The sequence below is a fragment of the Hippocampus guttulatus genome, chromosome 13, assembly GCF_054856545.1.
Source record: "Hippocampus guttulatus isolate MCC_2025c chromosome 13, RoL_Hgut_1.0, whole genome shotgun sequence".
In the NCBI taxonomy this organism is placed as follows: domain Eukaryota; kingdom Metazoa; phylum Chordata; class Actinopteri; order Syngnathiformes; family Syngnathidae; genus Hippocampus; species Hippocampus guttulatus.
In genome coordinates this window covers 1547051-1567386 of record NC_141273.1, presented here as the reverse complement: position 1 = coordinate 1567386, position 20336 = coordinate 1547051, and the positions used below count along the sequence as shown (strand labels likewise).

The 20336-nt window shown below is 43.3% G+C and overlaps 1 protein-coding gene across 1 annotated transcript; it reads left to right on the top strand.

The window, feature by feature from the left end:
* Positions 1-6213: 6213 nt before the first annotated feature.
* On the top strand, positions 6214-17768 carry LOC147195738 (glycine N-methyltransferase-like). The gene is made up of 6 exons (XM_086127282.1): positions 6214-6523; positions 9721-9848; positions 11715-11831; positions 14138-14280; positions 15490-15611; positions 16449-17768. The coding sequence occupies exons 1-6, from the start codon at positions 6315-6317 to the stop codon at positions 16618-16620; spliced, it is 891 nt and encodes a 296-aa protein (XP_085983408.1). The 5' UTR covers positions 6214-6314; the 3' UTR covers positions 16621-17768.
* Positions 17769-20336: the final 2568 nt, after the last annotated feature.

Genomic DNA, 20336 nt, shown 5'->3' with positions numbered 1-20336 from the left:
CTAGTTATGTTACTACTAGTGATGTGTCGTTCGCGAACGAGCCGGCTCTTAGAAGTGAACGATGGGAGCCGGTCCGAATAGGAGCAGACTTTTTTTCTCCTGTTTTTTCCCCCCCAGAAGAGGAAGGGGAGGGTTTCACACACACACACACACACACACACGCTACAGTTTAGAGAAGGGGGAGGGGTTAGAGAAGAGACACACACAGCAGCACACCGAGCAGCACGCAAACAAGACAAACGAGGAGACGAGAGAGTTAGTTAGCGAAAAAAACAACACGGTGGAAAGCGGAAAGGTGAGAAAATGGATAGGAAACACAGTGAAATTTGGACTCATTTCAATTTAATTGATAGTTCAAAGGCAGCGTGTAGACTGTGCAAGGTTAAAATATCCCATCGATCAGGCTCCACAAATAACCTGCACAGGCACATCAGATAAGTCCACCCATCAGTACAATTTGAAGAGAAAAGACAAGCAAGGGAATCAGCTATTAATGAAGGTGCTAGTGTGTCTGCAACTGTTGCTGCTGCTGCAATGTCACAACTGCCTAGATGTACAACCCAGAGCTCTATGAGCCACTTTATGCAAAAAGCTATAAACCAGCAAAACAGAACACAATTGACGAGGAACTGGGTAAAATGATTGCAAGTGATTTTCAGCCATTTTGTGTTGGCTGTGTGTTGTCGCAACATCTGAGAGAATTTTCTCCAAAACAGGGCAAATATTAACAGAGAGGAGAAACAGGATCAACCCCTCAAAGCTGAGGCACTTGGTTTTCCTTCATGCCAATCTTCGCGAAAGACAAGTTAAAACTTTTACCTGGGTGCCGCTTTCTTCTTTTTGTTTTACAAATTTTAACTCGTATTTGCTGTGTGGTATTCAAAGCTTACTTATGTTGTTTTACTGTAAATAGCTAAAAGCTTATAAATATACACATTCAGAGATTGGAACTTTTTGTTGACCTTGTTTTGATATGGGTCTTTGTACTTTTTTATTTTTGTAGCACTCCATGTTGTACTCCATGTTGAGTATGTTCAGAAGAATATACATAAAGCCATATAAATAATAAATATTTGATATACTGTCTATTTTTTGCATTAGTAATTCATTTTACGCATAATATTACGTTATTTTTGGTAGTAAATTAATTTAAGCAACAAAAAAACTGAGGAACCATTTGGGAGCCGAAAGAGCCGGCTCTTTTTAGGGAGCCGAGCCAAAAGAGCCGGCTCTCTAAAAGGAGCCGGAATTCCCATCACTAGTTACTACTATTACAAGGTTTTAAGTTTCTTATTTTCAGACAAAATTTCTCTCTTGAAAAAAAGAAGCTTTAAAGCTACTTTGAGAAGAACTTCTTAGAAGACACGATGAACATCATAGCGCTACTAGTTTGTGCCACTGCTACCTGTAAAATTGCATCATTAATAATAATTGGTAAATGGTCTGTCACTTATATATGGTATGTCACTTATACAGTATAACACTTCTCTAGCTTTGGTACTCACAGCACTTTACACTGTTTCCGCATATACCTACTGATGATGCAGCATCAGGAGCAACTAGGGGTCCAGTATCTTGCTTAAGGACACTTAAACAAGTTTGCGATGGACAGGGATTGAAATCCCAACCTCTGGTTTGGGAGACGACCATTCTACCACTGATCCATGCCACCCCCAATAATAAAAATAGTCATAATAATAATGGGGCGGCCCGGTAGTCCAGTGGTTAGCACGTCGGCTTCACAGTGCAGAGGTACCGGGTTCGATTCCAGCTCCGGCCTCCCTGTGTGGAGTTTGCATGTTCTCCCCGGGCCTGCGTGGGTTTTCTCCGGGTGCTCCGGTTTCCTCCAAAAACATGCATGGCAGGTTGATTGGACGCTCTAAATTGTCTCTAGGTGTGAGTGTGGGTGTGGATGGTTGTTCGTCTCTGTGTGTGCCCTGCGATTGGCTGGCAACCGATTCAGGGTGTCCCCCGCCTACTGCCCGAAGACGGCTGGGATAGGCTCCAGCACCCCCCGCGACCCTAGTGAGGATCAAGCGGTTCGGAAAATGGATGGATGGATAATAATAATGGCACATCCGCCTCACACTTCCGAGTTTGTGGGTTCAAAACCAGACTGTGAGCCTCTTGTGTGAAGTGTTCTTTCTGTGTGTATTCTCCAGCTTCCTCCCCCATTCCCAACACTTGCTCAGTAAGTGAATAGCAATTGACTACTCTAAATCGGCAGTGGGCAATTCCAATCCTAGAGGGCCGCTGTCCTGCATGTTTTCCATCTCTCCCTGTTGCAACACACCTGGTTCGAATGATCAGGTTCAATATCAGGCTTCCGCAGAGCTTGCGGATGATCTGATCATTAGAATCAGGTGTGTTGCAACAGGGAGGGATGGAAAACATGGAGGATATCGGCTCTCCAGGACTGGAATTGCCCACCCCTGCAGTCTAAATTGTCCATAGGTGTGGATGTTTGTCTATTTGTGCCCTGCAATTGGCTCTCAGACAGATCAGGGTGCAGTCCGTCAGCTGGGATAAGCTCTTGCTCTAGAACAGTGTTTTTCAAACCCTGTGCCGTGGCACACCAGTGTGACGCTAGACATTGTCAGGTGTGTCGCGGGAAAATAGCCAATTTGTATGCCTGTGCGGTCTATCACGCAGAAAGTAATCATATAGTACCCTCTCATACCGCTAGGGAGCAGCAACAGCTAGCCAATTGCCTTGTCTTTAACCGACAGACAAGCGAATTTGTGACGCATTAATGCAGGATGACGGTGAAACAATAAAAATGAAAGATCATAAAATACTTCTTTCTTTGTGTTCATTTGATTCCAATTCAAGCTGTTTTAACGCCATTCTTAAATGTCAAAAACGGTTATAGTAACAATATAACACGTTAATTGTTCAAATAAGCGGTGGTTTTCACATTTTCGGCAAGTGTTGTGCCGCGAGATTTTTTTCAATAAAAGAAGTGTGCCTTGACTCGAAAACGTTTGAAAAACACTGCTCTACAACAGTGTGCCTCGATATATATTGACTGGTGACCAATCCAGGGTGTACATGCCTGTCAACTCATACGGTTTAGCCGTAGTTCATACGGATTTTGTGGTGAATCTTACATATATGGCCGTATCGCACGAATCATACGGATTCTGAAAATTTCTGTCCCCCCCCCCAACAGGTAGTTCCGTTTGCTTTTGCCCAGAATGGTGCTAGTCTACTCGAATGCTTTCATTTCCAAAGTAAATATGAATGGATGCTGTAACTTCGAGCCGATGGGTCAGCATTTGGAGTTGGTGAAAAAAGTAACGCAGGAATACAACTCTGAACACAGTAATGCCACTAAGTAGAATGATGATTAGACATTAACCAGACATTGTATTATGGAGATCTACAATAAATATCATTGAAAATTTCGTGGGTTCCTTTCTGCCGTTATTTTGACATGTTATGTTGCCGTTATTATAACATGGTATGTTACAAGGTTTTTTTGCTCTTTATAAGGATTTTTTTTGGGTAGTTTATACAGGTTGGCGCTCCGAAAAGTTGACAGGTATGGGTGTACCCAGCTAGGATAGGATCCATTCTCAGATGAGGATAAGTGGGATAGAAAATGGATGGAAAGCTATACAGCACTGTACACTACAAAACTCCTTGGGAAAAGCTCCGCCAGCCGCCACTGGGTGTCACTGTTTATCGTAGAGGGCCATCTAACTTGTTTTTCGCAAGTTACAAAGATTAGTGACCCTCTCCCTGCACATTTGTGTCAAGATCACTAATGTGAAAATGCTATGTATTGTGTATGCAGTCGTATAGTTCTCATGAAACCAATCCTTCTGTTTTTAAAATACTATTAACTGGTATTCTACCAGCATCATGGAATGATGACCAAAACAAAATCTAGCAATTTAGCACATCTCACCAATCACCAGTAATGTAAAGCATACAGCCTACAATCCATAAACATGGCGAAAGGCTTAAATTAATATATAGGTTACAAGTATCTCATGCAGATGACCCAGAAAGCGTGTGTGATTTGTTCTGCGTAATAAATTGGACAGGAACCTTTGAACACTACCAGACTGCCTTTTTCCAGTTACCTAAACCAGATAAGACCATATTTAAACAGTAACCCCAGTTTGTAATCAATGACCAACTTCACTGCCAGCATACGTGACAAAGTAAGACCATAGATCAGTGGAAAGAAATTTTGAGAAATAAAGAGAAATCATAACCCAGGGGAAATACAAAAACAATTGTTTGAGCTGTCACTGAATTAAGATGTTATTTGTCCCACAATGGGGAAATTTGCAATGAATTATTTACTTGTACTATATTTAATGTTTTGTGTTCAGCAATCATTGCATTACCATATTTTGTGGTGACTTTATCAACACTGTGTGGCATGCATAAAATCTTACATAAATAGTACAAAATAGGGGAGACCGTGGCTTGATGGTACACATTCTACACTTTGAGCTATTTCCTGGAATCAATACATCAAATATAAACAAAATGTGTACCAGATGAAAGACAAAGTCTCAGGTATGTATTTTGCATTCATGTCATATTTTGTGTCAGTGCAGACTTAGAAGCATCCAGATGTCTGAACATGTGACATGGTGCACCATCATCAGGTAGGTTGTATCACTATTTTATGATTTTATGTCCTGTTTTTATATAATATCTCGTTTACTAATTTTTACATTGTATTTTCTTATTGTCTGTACAGTGTCCTTGGGTGGCATGAAAGGCGCTTTTAAATAAAATGCATTATTATATTATTATTATTATATGTCATAAGATATATTGCAACAAATAATGTATGTCGTCAAAAACAAGGCAATACAAAAAAAAACCTGTTGAATCATTTGAACAAGTAGCATCCAAGTGATCAAATGGAAAGCATGAAAAATGCGAGGAGGGATTGCATAACCTGCTCACGTAAACAGTTTAGTCGCTGACAAGTAGCAATGATGCTAATGCCGTATGTCAGATCATAACTTAAAAATTATTTTTCTTAGTATCAATTTCTTAGTCGTTCACTGTGTTATTTTGTTCTACATTTGTCAGACTGAAGAACAGTTTGAAGTTAATGTTAATAAAATATGTTGAATTACTCCATAATTATCTTAGGTGTCAGTACCAGTGCTTTAAAACTGGCAATTTAAAAACGATGGGAAAAAAAAGGTTGCCGGTCGGCGAACAGCGTGTCTTGTCTCAACTGGTCCGTGACACAAAAAAAGTTGGGGACCACTGACATAAAGGAAAAAGGCCAGTATAGTACTCCATTTTTTAGTTGCGCTCTCTAGTGGAGTTAATTGCAAGTTGTCAACCGACCCGTGCGACATCAAGCCCCGGTCTCACCTACTAAAGTACGGGTGTGAGATTAGTCGAGGGGGATTGTTGATAAAACGGGGCAAAAAGCAGACACAAGGCTGGCACCTGGCACCAACCATGGGTGAATGAGTTTATTTAAACGTTGTCATCTCACAGGAAATGTTCACCTTTGAGAAGAATTATTTTTAAAAATTCAATAAAAAAGGACATACCATAACGGAAATTGACTGCCCTGGTTCAAGTTAATTGCAGCGGACCCGTTTTGATTTAAATGAACAAATAAACAAATAAGTACATACATAAATGGTAGCAGACCAAACTATCATGTTTTATTTCACATTTCTCCAACTTTATTTCGCATTTGCAATGTACAAGAAACATGAAGAACGTACCACTGGGGGAATAAAAATAAATATGTAATGAAAATTGAATGCATATTTAATTATACGAAAACAGTGGATTTAAAAACAAGCATTTGCATTTTATCTGACTATTCTTTTATAATTGAGTCTGTGCATGATGAAACAGTGGCTATAGTTTGCCCTATTGTTTGTTTTAAGGAAGTAGATTTCCTCCGGAAAGTTTAAATTATTTGCGTCTAAAATTATATTGGGGTGTGAGATGCTTCAGAACCCCCAAATATGAGATGGGGGGGGGATATTACGATAAATAAATGTTATTATCGAACATGTGCAAGCCAAAATCCCACAAGATGTTCCTGCGCGACTAAACGCCGGTTAAAGAGAACCTGACATATATCCCGGAAGTAAATACGGACGTGACGCATCTATCTTTGGCCAATCACAAAGTAGGCGTCGATTCCCAGCAGCGTATCATTGGGTTAAAGTTTTTCGCCCCCCATGTTCCTCGTATGAATAATAACAACCTCAAAATCGGTTAGCATGTGTCCAGACTCCACGTTGACAACCCAGTCGCTCCGTGCTTAAACTGAGAAAACACTGACGCAAAGCAGCAAGGGCAGCATGTCGGTCGACGGTGTGTTTCGGACCCGCTCACTCGGCGTGGCCGCTGAGGGTCTTCCTGATCAGTACGCGGACGGCAAAGCAGCAAAAGTCTGGCAGCTCTACATTGGAAACACGCAGAGCAGGACGCAGGAGTACAAAAGCTGGGTGGTGTCACTGTTGGAAAAACACGGTGTCCGAAGAGTGCTGGATGTTGCCTGCGGAACAGGGTAAAGTCAGACCGAGCGGGCACGAATACCTGCCTGCTACCACACGCACCAGAATCAATAACATGTATAAGACAATTCAATTTTGACCGTTGTCTGTCAGCAAAGCCGGCTTACCTTTCCAATACATATGAGGTTATATTGTATGTCTGCAATATAAATTATACATCGGCTTTGACTGTATATAAGTTTGGCTTGTTTTAGAAAAAGTGGACCCCGACTTGATAGGCTCCTGTGCAAGTATCTTTCAACCTGTCCATATAAAAATATAATAGACATGCATCCTCCCTGATCAATCACTCAGATGTGTAATTGAAAAAGAAAAAAACCTTGCCAAAATGGTTTTTGGGGGTTTGGGGGCGGTGCATTTGAACCCATTGAACCGGTCAAGTGAGGACAACATTTGAGGATGGAGAATAATGAATGTGCAGAGTTGCACCACTCGTTCGTTCAGTTCCTGCCTCTGTGGCAGTATGAGGCTTAAGCTACGTGGCATACAGTATAATCACTTCTATGTGACAATGGACCAACACTTGTGTAGGAAAGCACTTTCGTGGGTTGATAAACTGACCGTGACAGCTGCAGGTTACACATAGTTTTGACTGGTTCACAGTTGTGTGTTTACCTATTGTGATAGTGTATCAGCGGTGAGACAAGGCCGCAGTGTGAGCCATACAAATTCAAACCAACTGCATTAGGCTATTTTTCCATGACCACGGGAGCCCCATTTGCACAAAACGTTGCGTGTTGTACGATCTCCTATCATTCATCCCATGGTCTCCCATCACGTTTTCACATTCTGTCAAGGCTTTCTTCAGATGAAACACAGACACTGGATAGCTTTGGAGCATATTGACGGCCCCGGCAGAGTCGAATGAAGCTTCCCTGTCAGAATTAGGCCCAAAGTCGGCATCGGCACCGGGGGGGCGGGGCACATTGGGCTGAAATGTAGCCCCTATATCAAACATCCTGTATTGTTTTATTGTGTATGACAATGTTCTTTACGATAGATTTATTTTCTGAACAACGTCAATGCGGTCACGGACACCATCACACAGTCATTATTACAAGTTTCGGTCTGACTACTTTGACGATTTTTACCAGACAGAATGTCACTGTCGGCGCTGCACGTCTTTACATAAGCAAAATTAAACATGGTTAAATTTGCTTTCTCGCAAAAGTTGTTCTCATATTTATGGTGAACTCGGTATGATCCTCATTTACCAGACGTGTGTGTTACATCGCGATGTAAACATGATCAGAGTGGAACGGTGTTATAACTGGCTTTCCTAAAGGAGCCCAGAATGTTTTCTGTCCCATCTCACTCTATGACTCATCTGCAGAGTTACATGGGTGGGTATAGATGTAGGGTTCATATACCAGTCCAGGGTGCACTCCGCTTCTTACACAAAGTCAGCTGGGATCAACTCCAGCTCAACCTAGTGAGGACTTGCACTATCTTGTAGAAAGTAGATGAATCTTCCCCCCCCCCCCCCCCACCCGCTCCACCCCATCCATTTTCCAATCCGCTTATCCTCACAAGGGTTGCGGCCATGTTGGAGCCTATCCCAGCTGCCTTCGGGCAAGTAGGCGGGGTACACCCATGAACTGGTTGCCAGCCAGGCTCGCCACCCCCCAGATCAATATTATTTGATCTGGGGGTGAACCAGTGTTAACATGGATTGGATTTTATAATTTGTTTGTCTGCTGGAATGATTTTCTCAGTGCATTCCCCTTGTCATACTTAGTTGCTGTTAATCATTGCAGTGCAGTACTTTTCCAGGTCGTCGTCCACTGCATATTGCCCAATCTGTCTTGTTTTTGTTCAACATGGATAGCAAAGGCTTTGAGGTCGGGTGCAGGTTGTCTCTAGATCAGGGGTGTCAAACATACGGCCCGCGGGCCGGAACTGGCCCCCTATGGAGGTACAATCTGGCCGGCAGGATAATTCAAAAGTGAAAAAAATGCATTAAAGACACAGAATGAATATTTTTAATAAAATTAAATTCATGGATTATCCGCTAGGGGCAGACCGTTTTGATCAGAGATGAAAACAGCAGTCTCAATCCGTCCCTGAGACAGACCCAACACAGCAGACGGTATCAATGCACCAATGCTTCTTTATACCAAAACAAAGGAAAGACATGATATTTTGGTTATTTCTAGCAGAGTATGGTATAATGTTAATGGTCCGGCCCACTTGACATCTGCCGAGTCCGTATGTGGCCCACAATGTGAAATGAGTTTGACACCCCTGCTCTAGATATTCCGGGTTAAATTGAAAAACCTCAACCCTTAATTGGAAAACCATGTCAACTACAAATACAAAATAACATTGTTAAATGAATACGTCTCTGACAAGAGAAATGTAAATGATCTTTTGAAAGAAAGAAAACATATATATATAATATATAATGTATGTGTATGGATGTATGTATGTCCATCTTAAGGCTTGACTTTTATTAGATTGAGATAGTAGTTCAGAGCGACTAGAATAAAACAGAAAGTCCATTGTTTTGTCAGTCCATATGTTTGCGTTTGCTTGCATTTTCATCAAAGCGGACCTTCTTAGAGGTACCCAGAACTGAGCGGAAGCTCAGAGGGGATCGAGCCTTTTCAGTTGCTGGTCCCTCTCTTTGGAATGACATGACCGCCCTTTGAACATTCGACAAGCCCCCCCCCCCCTCGCTGCCCATCTTTAAAACTTGTCCCAAAACTCACTCCTATTCTTTGACTTTTGATTCATCATTAGATTGAGTTTTAGTTTGAGTGTTTTTGTGCTTTCTCGTGTCTGTATATGATTTTTGCTCCACGTGTAACACTTTGCGTACGGCGTTGGCTGTTTTAAAGTGCTCTATAAGTACAGTCGAGTTGAGTTGAGAAACTGCTCATCCGCAAGTTTTTCATGAGCCAAGTTTAGCACTCGCCAAACCTGTTGACAAAACAAGCCACATTTCCTTCTACGCCTCCCCCCCCCAGACAAGTATGAACACGTCAAAGCAGTTCACGGCTGTTCTCGTGACATTGCTGCCTTGCCGACCCGCGCGGACCAGAATGAACCAAACATTTCCCGAAAACACCCGTCGGCATTATATTTAAATCAACACATTAATCATCCCATAAAATAGTCGATTCCTGGATTCTGTTTCGCGGAAGCATCGCAGAGGTTGTTTACAGAACGTGCGCTTTGTATTTTGCAGGGTGGACTCCATTATGCTGGTGGAGGAGGGCTTCAATGTGGTGAGTGTGGATGCCAGCGACAAAATGCTCAAGTATGCGCTGAAGGCGAGATGGGAGAGAAGGAAAGAAGCAGCCTTTGACCAATGGGGTACGATATTTTTGCCGCGATAGAACTTCCGTTTGGAAACAACAAAAAGTTCGTCTTTTTCTCACCTTTTTACACGTCTGCGTATTTTGTGCGGCGTCCTCTGTCCTCGTACATCCAATAATGTACATGTATTTTGTTGAATACAGTATTTGGTTGTGTTCTAGCGTGACGCCAACAACCTGAAACAAATGCTTCATTGGGTGCTTCGTTCAGTGCTCAGCAAATTTATTCGACTACCAACGAATCAAAGCTTTATGCTGACAGTTGAAGGATCAAACGCTAATGTTTGTACAATAAAGGTGTGTATTTATGAATGTATGCATGGCGCACTGAAAAGGCTTTTGCCCGCTTCCTGATTTCTGCGTTCTGTGTGTATTTGTGACACACAAAGGTTTCGGTTCATCAAGCCAATTTGAATATCACATCGAGAGAACGCAATGAAATAGAAGAATGCAGTTTCTGAATGCCGATTTAATTTATGGAGGCACAAAGCTATAAGATAAGATAAGAAAACCTTTATTCGTCTCGCAATGGAGAAATTCCCAATTCACAGCAGCAAAATTATCAAAGGAAGAAGTCGAACAACAAAATATAGGAGCTGCTGGAAAGGCAGCCACTCTCGCGGCGCCATTTTGAAGTCAAAATAACAAAAAGTAACACAACACAACACAACACATAGGACGCAGACAGTCGTGCAATCTTCACCACTTTTCCGCATACATTTTGTTGTCTGAAGCAGTTCTAGATGAAAGAGGAGAGGATCAAAGTGTCCTTCCGCCAGTGGGTCAGAGACGTCGTGCTGAAAATGTGCGCACGTCTGCTACGAGCTAAGTTTTGAAAGCAAACACGAAGCTGTAGCTGTATGTTAAGCTATCCATCCATTCATCCGTTTTCCTGAACCGCGTATCCTCACGGGGCTCGCCGGGCATGCCGGAAGCTATCCCAGCTGTTTTCGGGCAGTAGGCGGGGGGTTCAACCTGAACTGGCTGCCAGCCAATAGCGGACGTGTAAACACCCCATGTGGAAGAAAGTCATTACGCCCCGAACCTAATAATGGGCTTGCGCCACCTTTGGCGGCAAATAACTGAAATCAAGCGATAATTGGTGATGAGTCTTTCTCATCGCTCTGGAGGAATTTTGGCCCACCTTTCTTTGTAGAATTGCTTCAGCGCCGCCAAATCGGGAGGGTCTTCTAGCAGAACCGCCCGTTTAAGGTCACACCACAGCATGTCAATTTGATTCAAATCTGGACTTGGCCACTCCATCCATGCATCCATTTTCAACACCGCTTATCCTGAAGAGGGTTGCGGGGAGTTGCTGGAGCCTATCTTCGCTGACTTCGGGCGGAAGGCGGACTACACCCGGAACTGTTCGCCAGTCAGTCACAGGGCATCGATAGAGACAAACGACCATTCACACCCACATGCACACTGACAATGAGTAGGAACCGATCCCGTGCTGCCCGCGAGTGTACCACTACACCATTAGCGACTGACTTGGCCGCTCCAAAACCTTTATTTTGCTTTTTTTTTTTTTTTTTTTTTACTTTTCACATAGAGCCAGATAGCTTTGAATATTTACCCCCCTTGGTAAAGGATTTTATCATTTAGAAACAATTTTATATTTTCTTGGGTTCTCTCTGTGTGATATTAAAATTGGTTTGATAAACTGAAAACTTTGCGCGTGATAAATATGCAAAGAACACAGGACTCGGGAAAGGGGCAAATACTTTTTCATGGCACTGCACAATATACATGTACTGTGTTTACATAGATTTGATTGTATTATATTGTGTATTTAATGTATGTGCGGGTAAACTATTGTTTTCTATAACGTCTGTTTTTGGGGGTTGTGGGTATTTTGCAGTGATTGAAGAAGCCAACTGGCTGACGCTCCCAGAAGACATCCAGAAACCGGGAGGAGACGGCTTTGACGCGGTTATTTGCCTTGGCAACTCATTCGCTCACTTACCAGATTTTAAAGGTACCGTATGCGGTCCAGTTTGTGGCGTTTATTTTTTCAGTCGCACTTTTGGTTGAAAACAAAAGCTTCTAATCTTCTTGACTTGTCCGCACTCGTTAACGCGTAATCGAATGTATGAATCTTGTCACAATAAGTATCAGTAATCATCGGACTTACATTATTTTAATCAGAATAAACGATTCTGTTTTATAGGGCTGGACAATATGGCTGAAGTGTATCGCGATAGGAATATTTCATATCAGTCCATGTAGATGATTATTGAATTTGAGGTTAACGCAACTATGAAAAAGTCAACGTCTGTTGAAAAATTATTCTCAGTATTTTTTTACTCGTTTCAAATAAGAAAAACAAAACGAATTAAAGATAAAATGACTAAAACCATTATCGAGAGGAAAAGCACCTTTCAAAATATCTGGTATGAAGGTACGCTATTTTAGTGTCGATTGTAAGGTGCCATGTCGTTAACGTCCACGCTCCTTCAGCAATGAACCCTCAATGCTTATTTGTGGAAGACGCAAGACCTCAAAGCTGTTTCGTTGATTCACTGGCATTAACCTTTAACGTTTGTTGTTCATACAATGTCAATATAGTCGGCTACTCTCTTCGAGTGCACAGTCGACCAACCGTCTTAGGACTACTTTTTAGTTGGGTCATTGCCAAAGGACATTTGTTCTGCTTGCCTGTGAAATGCAAGGCCGGCGCTAGCATTTCCTTCGCTTCTACACCACGTATCCATCCAAAGTTGTTTGATCCTGTTAGTCCAGCGGTGGGCAAACTACGGCCCGCGGGCCGAATCCGGCCCGTTGGTCTTTTTAATCCGGCCCGCCGAAGGTCGGTCCACAATTAAGGTTCGATGTGAATGATTGCATTCATTTCAATTGGACTTGTAATGACAGGCATTTCACCGCCAGGTGGCGCATTGACTTGAAGTTGCGGAACACGGGGGGGGGCAATCTTTTCGACCACCTAGGACCTCTGTATCGCTCTACTTCTACTGGTCTGATCACAACCCATCTGCAGCGATGCACAGGCTAAAATAGGTCATCAACAACACTTTTGTCATTTAACAAAAGTATATTAATACAGTACTTTCATGCTTATGTTCTGTTGATGTTTGATATGGACTGTCAACAAATGCAGTTTATTTTTTTTAATGTACAAATAGCTCATGCTGACCTGGCCCTTCTGTCAAAATATTAAAAGTCAATGCGGCCCCCGAGCCAAAAAGTTTGCCCACCCCTGTGTTAGTCTATACCGGGGATCAGCAACCTGCGACTCTTTAGCGCCGCCCTAGTGGCATTTCAAAAATGTTTGAAAATGCAAAATGATAACGTTTTCCAATGCTGTAAAAAATGTGTTGAATGAACATGACATTTCAACATTTCTGAAAACGTTGATTTGCGTCATAGCCTGTGACGCACGTTTCTCTTAGCAGGACGGGATGCCGGGCAGGTGGCTGTTGTAAAAAAAAAAAAAAGAAAGAAAAAAAAGCTGCATTTCATGTACAATTCACCGAGGCTACTGGCAAAGAATGGGAATGTGGAGGGCCGAGAGAAGCATTTTAAAACGGTACACATGAGCTACGATAGTTCACGCGCTGCGAAAGTGCATCCCATGCCTCGATCATCTTAGGGGCCGTTTTTGGCCGTTTCTCACGATGGCATGCGTATGTAAGTGCGTGCGTATACGCGCGCGGGTGCGGTAACGGGTCGATCGGGGGAGGTTGGTTGATCGAAAAGTAGATTTTCAGTCAAAAGAGGTTGGGCACCCCTTGCTCTACAGGATGCACTGCAGGGGAAAAACACATTTGATCATGAAGGCTCATTGTCTATTCGTAGCCAACTTTGTCATTTTGATAGTAGGCTAATATAGCCCATATCGATACATACAGCATGTGTTGCCTTCATTGCGAGGCTTATATCAGGCTTTCGATACTTTGCGGTTCCAGACATATTTGTTTGTTTGGTCCAATATGGCTCTTTCAACATTCTGCGTTGCCAACCCCTGGTCTATTCAATATAATGTCTTTCACTTTAGCAGACGGTATGTATGCCGCACGCTCACGGGCGCCTGCATTGCGTGAGCGCACTTCTTCACCTTTTGAGGCTCATCTCCGCCGGTTATGCAGACAAGGTGCACCTTGTGCACTCGACACGTTGTTTTCCAGACTTCCTCTCACAGAGTTGTGATTGTGGCACAAATCTAACCTCATGCCGTGGCCTTTGCCTACACACATGGAGAATGCCAGCGTTGGTTGTTTCCTTCTTGGTTTCATCGGTCATGACATTGCGTTGTGTCGCTCGTAGGGGACCAGAGTGACCAAAAGTTGGCTCTCCAGAATATCGCAAGCATGGTCAAACCAGGTGGAATCCTCATCATCGACCACCGCAACTATGACTACATCCTAGAGACTGGGCGGGCACCGCAAGGAAAAAATGTTTACTACAAGGTATGAAGGGGAACAGACTCGGTTATATTTGTTACAGGATACAATGAACCTCTGACGCATGTTGCGCACCGAGCGATGTGGCCAAACGGGACTGAAATGGAGTTCCGCGAAACATTTGCAATTGGTGACTCACAATCTATCAACCCACTGCACTGGAAAAATTGTGACCCTATTTTGGATTTTGAGGTTCCACATACTGTTCTGTGTGCATATATATATATATATATATATACACCTGTATACATATATGTATGCACACAATATATATATATGTATATTATGCGCATATACGGTATGTGTATTTTTTTTTTTATTGAACCATGAACATGTCACGATTGTCAGAGAAGGGGCAGATTTATAAAGAGAACAAACAGTTGAGAATAAAAGAGAGTCAGTGTGGATATTTCGAGAAGCTGTTGGCAAAGGTCACGTTCTCCACCAATTGCACTCGCGTGGATTTTGGTACGGGAGACTATAATATAGCAATAATATTGTCAAAGACAAAACGCGCACATGGGAGAAATTTGCTGAGGCCATGGAGAATGACATCTGGACATGTGCGTGGAAATTCTGGTCCACCATCCCGCGTCGCAGAAGGGGCAAGTAGTGCCAATCAACAACTGTGTATAGTCTAGTTGAGGTGCTTCTGACCGTGACTCGGGGCGTTGTGAGTCAGTGCGGACGATATTTTGAAGAGCTCCTCAGTTCGACTGACATGTCTCCCTAGCTGGAAGCTGTCTGGGGCTCTGTGGCAGGCCCCGGGAGTATGCGGTTATTACCCGCGCGCCTACGGGATGTGTCCCGCGCAACCGGTGTGAACGTCGGACTCCCGCAAGGTTGCCCTGAGCGTGCCGGAGCCTATCCCAGCCTGTCTTTGGGCAAGTAGGCGGGGCACACCCTGAACTGGTTGCCGGTTGATTGCTGGGAATAATCTGCCTGCGGAAATCACTCCCCAGCGCAAATACTATTAGATCCAGGTTAAAAACGTGAAATGTTTTTCAGTGTTATATTTTTAATTACGTGAAGCGCATTGCGTATGAAATGTGGCATTATAAAAAGCTGGGATAGGCTCCGGCATGCCCGCAACCCTCATGAGGATAAGCGGTTTGGATCACGGGTGCATGCAAATCAAGCTGCCTCGCCTTGGCATTCATCCTGAGTTACGTTGTACTCTAGTCATTGTGGAATTGTTTGTTTCGTGTTTTGCAGAGCGATCTAACTCAGGACATTTCCACTTCTGTGCTGTGGGTAAACAATAAGCCGCATATGATCACTCTGGACTACACCATCCAAGTTCCTCAGACCACTCCTCAGAGCCTGCCTGAGGTCAGGTAGGTGTCATTGGCTTGAAAACAGCCAGAGGTTGGTTAACTCACTCACTGGTCACAATGTCAGGTACAAGTAGCCACATTTTCTTTTGCCATTTCTTCCGACAAGGGCTCTTCAGTTTACGACGCTGTCCGCATTTGAAACGTAGCGGTAACAAACCCCTACCCAGTGAATCGGTTTTCCCAGCCACTTAACCCATTCACTCCCAAAGACGTTTTTAAACGTCTTTTCAGACTTGGTCTAAAATTGGCTGGTACCGAATGAGTTAAGAATTCATCATCATACGGCACAAGAAAGGACGCTACGTTACCGAACACATATTTGTTTTTCATTTGGTTGTTGTAAATTTATGTTTACTTTACGACACCGCTGCATTTGCGTCGGTTCGTGATAGACTAAGGTGTGGTCCGACTTACTTATTTACAACTCTCGGTTACGTTGCCATCAAAGGAACAGAACTTTGACATAAATCGAGGGCCTCGTGTCCAGCCATTTCTCGGCCTAAATATGAGACCTCGTTTGCACGATTCATAAATATACATATGCTGCACCCCCTCCTGGCTCAAGCAATCACTTTTTCTCTGACGTATTCGTATCAATTTTACTTTTTTTGAAATCGCGTTTTTCTCCAACATATAGGAAGTCCGTTTGTATTCAATTAAATAATGACAAAAGTGCAGTGCGTGCACAGTTCAATGTCAACCTGTTAAATGGGAGTTGAATGCATTCCAGCCACATACAGCCCACTCGTTGAAAAATCTTGCCCATCCTGTGTCACGGTGTTTGATAAAGGCCTGGTAATTAAGCTGACAGAGCCATCTTCAAATGTGTGTTCGCAGTAAATTCCGTCTCTCCTACTACCCTCACCGCCTGGAGAACTTTAAAGGGCTGCTGCGCGAAGCCTTCAACGGCCAAGTGGAGCACAAGGTCTATGGAGATTTCATGGCATACGTCCCCGGTCAAACTCGTGCGCCGTGCTACTTCATCCACGTTTGCCAAAAAACTGCATAAACCACGCAGAGAAGACTAGTATGGGAATTTGTTTTCGGTTCGACCACAGTGATTCTCCCAAATTTCGGGTCCATTTCATCTGAAATTTTAAATCTCACACATTTGATCTGACGAGTACAGCTTTCTGATTAACTTTCCGAATGAGTGGCTTTCAATTAACGAGGTTGCGTAGTATCCATTTAGCCACAAAAAAAAAAAAAGACGGATTTAGCTGTCTGCTATTCTTTTCTTAATTTTATTTTTTACAAGTAATTCTTTTTTGTTTACCAGCTGGATCTTAAAACGCCGCTAAGTTCATGCATTCACCTTTTTTTGTCAGGGGAAAAAAAAAGCTTGAGAAAAGCTCTCATGTATACAATTTTCTGTCTTTTAGGTAAGCAATGTAATCAGTTCAACTTGGTTGCGAGGTTCGATTGTGTATTCTGTTCCTCTTTTTCAATTTGCATTTTGAGTTGGAAATCCGGCACACATCAGACCAGCAAGAATGTTTTTGAGAACCGACCTGACGTCTTGTGGTTGCATGCACACTTTCCATTCGGCAAGATGTTTTGAGCTCAAAGCCACCTGCAGGCCAAATGATCAAACGTGGTGACTGGTTAACCGCTCTCAGTCTTTTGGCTTCTGACAATAGAACGGTTCCTTTTTGAATCCGTTTATGAGTGAACCAGAAAATAGTGTCACTTGTGTGTGATGGATGTGGGGGGGGGGAATAATCCTCTTGTTTAATTCCGTATTACTTGGACGTGCTGTAACGTTTGAACACACGATCATCTTCAAACCTGCTTTCAACCAAAGATTTTTTTTCATTTTGTCTTTTACTTTCCTCAGTCTTTGATTTACACCTTGCACAGAAATTGACACGCGTTGAGAAATTATTTGGCTTATGTTGATCCTAAACATGCAAAATAAAATGCATGGAGAGAGTACTACTGGCCCCCTGTCGTTTGTCTCACGGCGTCAGGGCAAATCCGTGTCCGTGTTGAAATGTGTGGGACTGTACACATGATTCCTTTTATAGCAGTAGGCTGAAATGCATTGGATGAAGGCATTTCTAGAGAACATTTCACAACAGTCTTATGTTGGTGGTTCTGAAAAGATTTTCAGTCGTTGGATGTTGCATAAAAATACATTAAATGTTTCATTTTGTGCCAGTGTGTACGTGTGCTTTATTTTTTCTATTTGCCTTTCAAGTTGTAGAAGAACCGTACACAAAGTCAGCCGCTCTGTATTGGGGTTTATGAGCAATGATGTCATATGAAGGTGTTAACAAGTGAAAGTACAATGATCAAAATCAAAACACGTATGAAAATTAAAATAGTCCCCAATTATATGGCTGCTGCTGTACATTTCCTTTGTTACACTCTACAATGTTGAGTGTAGAGCAGGGGTGGGCAAACTACGGCCCGCGGGCCGAATCCGGCCCGTTGGTCTTTTTAATCCGGCCCGCCGAAGGTCGGTCCACAATTAAGGTTCGATGTGAATGATTGCGTTCATTTCAATTGGACTTGTAATGACAGGCATTTCACCGCCAGGTGGCGCATTGACTTGAAGTTGCAGAACACAGGGGGGGGGGGGGCGGGATCTTTTCGACCACCTAGGACCTCTGTATCGCTGTACTTCTACTGGTCTGATCACAACCCATCTGCAGCGATGCACAGGCTAAAATGGGTCATCAACAACACTTTTGTCATTTAACAAAAGTATATTAATACAGTACTTTCGTGCTTATGTTCTGTTGATGTTTGATATGGACTGTCAACAAATGCAGTTTTTTTTTTTTTTTATGTACCATAGCTCGTGCTGACCTGGCCCTTCTGTCAAATTTTAAAAGTCAATGCGGCCCCCGAGCCAAAAAGTTTGCCCACCCCTGGTGTAGAGTCTACATCAGGCATGTCCAGCTCCGGGCCTGGAGGGCCAACGTCCTGCCTGTTTTCCAGCTCTCTCAGCTGCAACACACCTGATTCAGATGATCAGCTCATCAGCCAGCTGTGAAGCAGCATTAGAATGATCCTGATTATTTGAATCAGGTGTGTTGCTCCTGGTAGAGCTGGAAAACAGGCAGGACAGCGGCCCTTGAGGACCGACTTTGGACACCCCTGGTCTACATCATAGGTGTCAAACTCAGGTCCTGGAGGGCCGCTGTCCTGCATGTTTTTCCAAGTCTCCCTGTTGCAACACACCTGATACAAATGATCAGATCATCAGTAAATTCTGCAGAAGCCTGACATTGAACCTGTTCATTTGAATCAGGTGTGTTGCAGCAGGGAGACTTGGAAAACATGCGGGACAGCGGCCCTCCAGGACTTGAGTTTGACACCTATGGTCTACATGGAGAACCAGACTGGGCATTCGTCATGTCAGGAGACATGTCAAGAGTGAAGTGGTGCTTATACAGCCTTGTCCAAGTTCTCACAAAATTATCAATGCATTTATAGTGTTATTTATATTTGTAGAATACTGTATTGGTTATTCTCTGGGACATCCTCTGTAGTCCACTGGAGGAAAGACGAAACGATGCACAATACAGATTAGGCACAAGAGGGCGGTATAGCATAACAAGCACTCAGCGGCAAATTTCTTCAATCCAACTAGTCAACGAAATCACGGCGTGTTTCGAAATTTGGATTCAACTGATCTTTATTGTCTTTGTAAAAGCACACTTTTTTGATTTTGCAGGCAAGACTAAAGTTGGAGCTGGCAAATTTAGTCGGGACTTTTTTGTCCGAGGCCCAAATGTAGGCCGAATGTATTTAAAAGTCTGCTCCTACTTTCAGAATTATATTTTGGAGAGTCTGCAGCAACTAATTCCCATGTGTGGGTTTTCAGCCTCAAAATTAAACACCTCCTATGGCAAGGAGACATTCCCAGCTCTGTGTATCTTCCCCGAAGTCTCACGGCGGCAGGATTTTGTCTCTCGCGGGAATAAGCGGGGGGGGGGGGGGGGGGGGGCTGAGAAGAAAATCGATTTTCACGACCTCACTTACTTGAGAGGTTCTCTCGCGTTTTTAAAATAAATATATAATACACGCAAGTGGTGCGCGGTAGAGACGTGTATTCAGTATAGCTATGAATTTGCCCGAAAGTAGAGTACTTACGTCGTTATATCTCCATCCGTGTGTACTGACAGAAATACGCAAATAGTACAGTATGCCCGCACTACCTGCATGTTTTCCCCAATTGGGGAATTGTTGCACAAAGTTACTTCGGAGTTGTGGTTGCCGGTTAGGAATTGGACCGTGGGGTCATTTTTCTAATCGCCCTCCATTGTAGACCGGGATATTTCTGTATGTGCGTGTGTGTGTGTGTGTGTGTGTGTGTGTGCGCGCGTGTGTTTTAATTACAAAGCGATTCATTACTGAGATGGAGTGCCAGCTAATTAACTAACCTAGGCGTGTTCGGAAATTTCCTCCGACGCCCATGAACTACTCTGAAGTGGATGTGTTGGGAGAGTTAGTTAGTTTCCAAACGCACTTTGTAACCAGTCGCATCGCCGAGTGCATAACTTCGTTTTTAGTGCACTCTGATTAGCCAAACGACATTTTACATTTTCCAGCAATGCTCAAAAGGCACTTTTCCATGAGCTCGGCTCCACACCGAGACCACCTTGCTCAGGCCTACCCTGGATGTTCACTTTTCCGTGAAACTTTTTCGGGGGCAAGCGGTTCCGGTGGAACGGCTTTTCAGGACCCTCTCGGGGTGGTTCTAAAAAGCCGGCC

Bases quoted from the DNA above. Each gene is read 5' to 3' on its own strand.
- LOC147195738 (XM_086127282.1), top strand. From the start codon at position 6,315: ATGTCGGTCGACGGTGTGTTTCGGACCCGCTCACTCGGCGTGGCCGCT. The intron at 11,832-14,137 runs GTACCGTATGCG...TGTCGCTCGTAG, and splicing joins TCACTTACCAGATTTTAAAG to GGGACCAGAGTGACCAAAAG. The intron at 15,612-16,448 runs GTAGGTGTCATT...GTGTGTTCGCAG, and splicing joins CAGAGCCTGCCTGAGGTCAG to TAAATTCCGTCTCTCCTACT.